The following is a 7789-nucleotide window of genomic DNA, read 5'->3' as shown; positions in this document are numbered from 1 at the left end:
AGCTTGATGACGTGACTCTCTGATAGGCGATTGAGAGATCTGACCAAAATTCCCATAAAGTGAGGAGGCAGATAAATGTGATGAATACTGCAATGGTTTTTATGAGACGTTGACGCGTGGAGACGACACCGAACTGTCCGACGCCTTTGACGACATTGTCGCGCCAAGATCGAATCATTGTAGAAGCTGAAGATGTGAGGTTTCAATCGAGGCTTGGCACTCTCGGGTTAGAGGCTTTCTGATATATCGTCGATGAAATAAGGAGGTATTGTTGCGCATTGTTGTATTTCAGTAATAGAGTTCGTCTGGAATGATCAGTTATTGTTTGAGCCCTCTATCCAATGTCTAGGCTAGTTCAATTGATGGGAAATTGGAGGGTTTTGTCTGTCGCAAATTTGACAGCCACTGAATCAAATTAGCTGCCCCGCCATGAGCTTTGCAAGTCTCTTGTGAGCGCTAATTTGGCAACATGATGAACAGCTGATTGAATTGAGATGGAGCGTAAAAGACCTGCTTTTCCGATAATGATTGAGATGAGGGAAAAAAAGGAAATGATGGAAGGATGGAAGGATCAGTGTCATGGCCAACAGAATGACTGCCTGCGCATCACAACATCACGTGATTCGTATGACATTACGCAATCCTGCGTCCAACACTGTCGGCTCCATGACTGTGCCACTGATAGGCAGTCAACATGATTGGATATCCTCGATACCAGCGTTTAAGGGGCGGTAATCTGCAGCAGGAAAGAAAGCTAATTCGGGTCTTTTGTTTCGTATCAAAAGTATAAAAATAGACTGATAACAACCTCGTTCTGAACATAAAACTCGTCCATCAACAGCAGTTTGACCAAGTAAATTCACCGTGCTGGTTAGTTACGTGTCTACCAACGTAACAGCCGTGTGTCTTTGCACGCCCACATCACGCTCTCTAGGCAGAAATTGGAAAGCAGAGTCCTTTAAACGTCAAAAAACCATGAGCGGACAATTGTTGATCTTTAATAAATATGCCGAAACCTTGATTGCTGATGTTGCTATGCAGCATCTTCGGCTAAGGACAGCATACCAAAAACGGCAATGATCGCATGGAAGGACCAGACAAGCATTAGAGTATCGATAAAGTTGCAGCACAGAGATTTTAATGGTACATAAACCACGGGTGCCTGATATTGGATCAAACCAATGCAAAGCTCTATGAGTCTCGAGCGATGAGATAAGAATCAATCGGATGGTATTGACAACGGATCTTCAATCAAACCCTGACAATTTTGACACAGTCTATTACCCACTGACGAGCATATACGAGAATTATACATTAGACAATCGCTGTTCGAATTCGAACTTTGTATTGTATTTATTCTTATTTTGTAGTAATTTATTCATTCAGTAACTGGATTGGCAACATCACCCTTGAGGTCATAAAAAACGTGACGACGCTACAGGACGAGAACACAGTCTACGTCAGGAACTTCGTCACAAGAGAGCTAAAAATGTATTGAACGCAGTGAATGACGATTTCTCTAACAACCACTAGAGTAGCTAACTCACAGCCCTTATAAGATTCATAGGCAGAAAATGCAAAAAACATACAACAGCAGGGATTCGCTGGTCGTCACCGACCCAACTACTAATCCGCCCCTTACCAGCTTGACTATGGGAGAGCGGACGGGATCCCGTATTTTCTGGTAGGTATGGTCGTATGTACTGATCTTGTTCACTACACGCACTATATTGTTAACATCCAGCACGATTACAACCTAGGTAGTCTAAGACTCTGCTTCATTCACAGCAATACAACATGAGTTGCAACAGTAAGACATCGACTATTACTACCTTGTACTAACCCCAGTGGGGCCAAGATGTGTCAAGAAAAATGCCTGTCATATTGTCTAAACTTCTTACACTACGGAGGTGGTTTGTTTGTTCTCTAATGTGCAATTCTACTGATAAAGACAGGGGTAATACGCTGCGACCAATAATGTTTAGCCTAAGCTACAGTGTTGTGCGACCAGGTTATTCCCGAAGTGGCAGAGGGTTAGTTTGTGTATAGGCTATGCAAGGATACCATAACCCGAACAGTCTCAGTTGCAGAAACAACACAGAGCCTCGGTCATATCTACCTATTTCAGAGCTTGTGAACGCAGGTTGGAATAAACCCACGCACTGATATTTGCATATGGATTGCAGGGAGTCTGTCTCAACCAGCCATTGATGCACGTAGAGGTAAATCAGGGACTGGGTAGTTGAATCCAGTGGTCGCTTTAAGATATAAGACACGTGACACACCTGGTACCGGCCAGCCTTGGACACAGCTATGGGAGCTGATATCACCTGCTTAGTAGCTGGTGCAATAAACGTCCATGACCTCGTTGAATATATTAAATCACTGACCTGAACATGTGAACTCTTGATTCAATCACATCATCCGGTGTACTATACAGATCGATGACAATTCAACAAAGACCAAGATCATACGTCGATGACTTAGTGAAAGTCTTCTCGGGCATCTGGGGAGCAGTGACAATGCATACATGGCACAAATCCGACTTGGTGTGCTGTGATTGAACCTTGAGCATAAGGATAAGGTTAAAGGTAACAGACTATCAAGTCTTTGTGGAGTACTCGAAGCTCGTGTTATGCATGAAAGAATCACTGCCTGATCATACTCAAGCCCAGAAATAACTGCAGATCGACGCAGGAACGGCCATCGGTAAGTAAATTGAAGTGATGAGGGTAGGAGGACGCGGGAATGCATATCTAGGGTTGATAAAGCATGCAGTTCCGTGAATCACATCAATAGTCCGAGAGTCTCTTCTCTTTAGCTCTCAAGGCTTGCAGAGCTGAGGTCCAGATGCCATAATCTCACAATACTAATGGCTCAACCAGATATACTAGTCTCGTTAGTATATGGAGAGCATGCTCGGAATTTTGGAGCTCCGGGATAGAGTTGTCCAAGTGAGGGGCATCACTGAAATGTGGTAGTGGTAGGCAAGTATTGACTTTCAAGTTAACTGTGGTCCATCCCTACCCAGACTCCACCTACTGGTCCAGAAGTTGGATGGCAAGAACATCGTCTTGTATTAGTGTTGATAATAACGCAGAATTGACTTTGGATCTCCAACGTTATCGTGTCTCGACGTTGAGTCCCGTTATGGCTTCGTACCCGCATTCCTGAACCTAAAGCCACAGCTAACGGCTCAACTAAAGCGGACCGGGGCCAGACCAGTCCTATTGATCATCATTTCATGCTATCCATACACTTGCACATACACATCAAGCTTTAAAAAAAGCTTAAAAGATGTGAACTGACAGATTGGTCGAAGGCTACGGTGACACTTACCGATAAGGTTGAAAGCAAGCATCAATTGCAGGATTTATGCGGTGTTGCACTGGATAGCAGAGAAGCTCTACTGGGAAAGGCATAGGCAACACGGGACTGTGAGAAGGTCCATCAGTCTCACGCATTAGCGATTACGTGATGGATTCTCAACCTGACTGTAGGCAGCACACTTGGGTTGCGCATTCGCGACACAAGCCTTGGATGGTCAGAGGTGATTCCTTTCCAGTAAGACTCTCGATGCAAACTTGTATTCAAATAATCAATCTATACAACAGCACTATTGTCGCGAATCAATTGAGTCACTGGGCATGGTAAGATAGTGAATATGGGGCGCGGCGAAGGACATTGGTGGAGGTTGTGAGGCACCAACAGTACTGTCTGTACAGTAGAAATTGTTGAGGTTGCCGACCGTACCACAAACAGAAGCGGGATTTCTACTTGTCATACATTTGTCGGCTTGCAGCTCCTACACCATCAGTGATGGATTACGAGGTGGGTAAGATGTATGGCGTTTGAGTTCTTGTGAAAGGTGGAGATGGGCAGAGTTCAGTTTAGCGCAAGCGATTATTTTACTGAAAGTCTTGCAGGATCATGATACTCACTCAGATAATATGTTGCCCTCACGGTGAACAACAGGATGATTGAGCTTCAGAAAGAATATAAAAGGTAGTGGTATTCGTCTCTTTATTACCAGTCTCTAACTCACTATCCGTCTCTCACTTTCTCAATCATCCACCTTCTTTCTTCACTCTTTCAAAAGACACTACCTATATTCTTTCAAGACTGTGCCTTGCAAACGGTTTGGTTACATATCTGCAAAGATGAAGCTATCCAATATCGCACTCTTGGCTCTGACCACTGGCGCTATCAGTGCCCCAGTTGTCGAGCGAGGAGAACATGTCGAGTACCGCTATTATGAAAGAAAGAATGGCGGCGACTGGGTGCTGATTGAATATGATCCTCGCTGCCCCCCTGAGAAACCCGTGCAACCCAAGCCTGTGGTTTCTTACCATGAGCCCAAGCCGTACCACCCCGAGCCTCAGCCAAAGCCTTACCACCCAAAGCCGAAGCCTTACTATCCTAAGCCGGAACACAAGCCCGAGCCAAAGCCTCACTACTACAAACCTGAACCCAAGCCTTACCATCCCAAGCCCAAGCCTTACTATCCTAAGCCTGAGCCAAAGCCTCACTACTACAAGCCGGAGCCAAAGCCGTATCATCCTAAGCCGTACTATCCCAAGCCGGAACACAAGCCCGAGCCAAAGCCTTACCACCCTAAGCCGTACTATCCCAAGCCTGAGCACAAGCCAGAGCACAAGCCAGAGCACAAGCCGGAGCACAAGCCCGAGACAAAGCCTCACTATCCTGCTCCTGAGCATAAGCCAGAGCATAAGCCAGAGACAAAGCCTCACTACTCTCCCCCTGAGCACAAGCCGGAGCACAAGCCGGAGCACAAGCCCGAGACAAAGCCTCATTATCCTGCCCCGGAGCACAAGCCCCAGTCCAAGCCCTACGAACCTCCCAAATAGCTTTAGCTATTTACTTCAACCACAGGCCACATCAAATTAGGATCCAACAAAAGGACCTGTCTTTCCTTCAATTGATGTCAAGTATGATTCTAACCGGCTCTGAGTCTGGGACGGAAGCGCCGATGAACTTGCTATGCAAGTATCACTTACACACTCACTTTACTAATACTGTACCTCACTGGCTCCCACTCACATCAATCTCAACGAGAGACATAACTATCACCAAAGAAATCTACCAGTTGGACTTGGTCAAATAATCATTTATTATTCAGCTTTACTTATTACACTTTCATTTAGAAATAATTATTTAGTTAGGTAATCTTAGTACATATCTAATACGAAAGGGCACTTGCACCATCAACTGTACTTACTTCGATGTGCTCATGTTATTGACCTTTGATCCTGGTGCCATGTTCTGTAACAGTACGATAAACGACCCTCATGCTGATATATAGCTATTGACGATAAGTATGCTTTGCTGACAGTTTCTCATCATTGAGGCTTCTCGATAGACGAATATGATAGCTGCTGTCGTACACTCGCCGAGTCTGGGTGCGACTGAAGGATGTCTAATGCCTCGGAAGACGACGTTGCATGATTGATTGAGTGCATCGAGTGGTATGCCCCCCAGAGGCTACTTCCCAGTCAAATAATGAAAAGCTACAAGAGTCTTCAATTTACCTCACTGTCTTTACGTGGATTGTTAAATAAACAGACTTCATATCTGCGCAAGGCAGCTTGGCATGCTACTAGAACTAGTGGCGTAAAGAGCCAATAGCCTATACGAGCGTAATGTGTTCTGTTTTGAGTTGCATTTCTCAATGCTACTAGGCCAATACAAAGGAAGAAAAGAGTTCCTGTTGATAATAGATCTAAGGCTAAAGAGATGAATTATTTGGGTTGAAGATGACCATTAACGTGGGTGAAGCCCGTCGGTTATTCTTTAGTCCGACAGGCTACCTAATCATTCGCAGCAACTGTGCTCCGAAACAGCAATCTAATCTGATCAAACACCCCTTTGATGTTGCGACGCGTGGACTGCAGATACTAACACTCCTTCCTTAGCCATCATGTCACAAGAGATTAATGCCAGTTGGTACATGCGTCTCGTTGCCATTTTTCTTTACAAAATCAACACGATACCGTGCCTTCGCCGTTTGCGTAAGCACCCGGGGCGCGTTCTCCTAGTTTCATCAAAGCTTTGCATCAAAGCCACGGGCCTCACAACACTCGCAGAGGCAAATTCTATGCTATTCGTAGTGTAAAACACAGACGTACAAGTCCCAAAGGTGTATTGCAGTTTCAAACACAAGGGCCGCGTGTTCATACTCATGGAGAGAATCGCAGGTCAAGACTTGGCGCAAGGGTGGACACAAAGATCAGAAGAGTCTAAGGCGCGCATTTTGGCACAGCTGAAGACTATAACAACAAAACTACGTAGCATCACTCCTCAGAATGGTATAGGCGTCGCAAACGTAGATGGAGGCCCCATCTTCGATCAACGTCTTCCTGAAAAATCCTTCTGGGGCCCTTTTATCACAATACAGGACTTTCATCGAGAATTGCGTCACGGACTGGAACTCAGAGACGATGAAGAAGCCTTCCCAGGTCTACGAGAACTCATTGAATTCCACAACAGTTCAATGCAGAGACCGGTTTTCACTCATGGCGACCTCAGTAGCTTCAATATCATGGCGGTATATGACAAGGTTACTGGCATCGTGGATTGGGAGACAGCCGGATGGATGCCTCCGTACTGGGAGTATACATCAGTCTGGCATGTAAATCCACGCAATGTGTTTTGGAAAGACGCCATTGATGAATTTCTTGAACCTTTACCCTATGAATTGGAAATGGAAAAAGATACGTCGACAATACTTTGGTGAATTCTGAGAGGTAGTACAGAAGCATCCTACTTGAACAGTCTATCACACGCAACCCTTATAAGCTAATATGGCTGCCAATGTGAGATCCCGAGTTCATACACCCGATACCAACTACCGAATCTCTACATCCCACATCAGACTGGTTTATCCCGACAAGCATGTGAGCTTGATTTGCTCTCTACGGTCTGTACTGATTTACATGTTCAGCTTTAGGTCATTAGGTGCACCTGGATTGATCTTCCACAACATATAAGTGATCAGTTGTTGACTACCTAAGTATATTTAAATTGGCTTTGACAGGTCGATACATCAAACTAGCGTTTTGGCTCCAGACCCGAGTCTCCCATTTCTCGTAGTTCAGAAACGACATCTACCGCTACCCACGAGCGGATATGATATATGCCATCCTTAATTCCGCTAAGGCTCCAGTCTTCATTCATATCTTTAAAGAGACGTTCCACGGCATTTATAAACTCTGTCTCATTGCGGACCTGGGTTTGGCTAACATGGTCAGTGTAGTAAGCCTTGTAGTCGCCATTCTTTTTGAAATGTTCTTCTTCTACGCGCATTTTGACGAATTTAAGGGCGGGCGTTGGTTATGTTAATTACTGGTGCACTGGTTGCTAATATTCTTTCTGTTGTTTGTAGGGCGAAGAAACAATGCTGCGGATTTTATAGTAGATATTTCTGACTAGGTTGTTCACAACTTCTGCAATGGCCACTTGTAAGATACACTGTTGATGGCGATTCAATTGCAACCAGACTGTGATTGATGAGCCTTGGTCGGGGCTCACTGGAAGCGATGCTCGAATGATTGAGACGCTTACAGGACCTCGATAAGTGTTACTGATTTAGCAAAGACTGTGAGAGACAAGCGTATGTATTCCCACCATAGTGCATCATGAAGAATGTCTGATATTGCATGTGCCATTAACGCACCAATCCTCAGGTATCTCAGGCTATGTAGTTATACATCCCTCTTTATGTATCCTTCCGTATTTTTATCTATTATCAAATAGTCTTATTATATCAAGC

General features: G+C 44.8%; 2 protein-coding genes and 1 non-coding gene across 3 annotated transcripts; 2 read left to right on the top strand and 1 right to left on the bottom strand.

Annotated features, from left to right (window-relative positions):
- Positions 1–1582: 1582 nt before the first annotated feature.
- FGSG_20027 lies at positions 1583–1698 on the bottom strand. Its single transcript, XR_893022.1, has one exon. It is a non-coding gene; the product is annotated as a 5S ribosomal RNA (ribosomal RNA).
- Positions 1699–4160: 2462 nt separating this feature from the next.
- FGSG_03381 (uncharacterized protein) lies at positions 4161–4868 on the top strand (the record flags this gene model as incomplete). The annotated part of the gene is made up of 1 exon (XM_011324043.1): positions 4161–4868. The coding sequence occupies one exon, from the start codon at positions 4161–4163 to the stop codon at positions 4866–4868; it is 708 nt and encodes a 235-aa protein (XP_011322345.1).
- A 1070-nt stretch (positions 4869–5938) lies between these two features.
- FGSG_03382 (uncharacterized protein) lies at positions 5939–6754 on the top strand (the record flags this gene model as incomplete). Its single annotated transcript, XM_011324042.1, has 2 exons — positions 5939–6029; positions 6141–6754. 2 exons carry the CDS (start codon positions 5939–5941, stop codon positions 6752–6754), a joined length of 705 nt encoding a protein of 234 aa, XP_011322344.1.
- Between the last annotated feature and the right edge of the window lie 1035 nt (positions 6755–7789).

This window comes from Fusarium graminearum, chromosome 2 (assembly GCF_000240135.3).
Source record: "Fusarium graminearum PH-1 chromosome 2, whole genome shotgun sequence".
Lineage (NCBI taxonomy): Eukaryota > Fungi > Ascomycota > Sordariomycetes > Hypocreales > Nectriaceae > Fusarium > Fusarium graminearum.
This window is presented reverse-complemented; position numbering and strand designations above follow the sequence as displayed.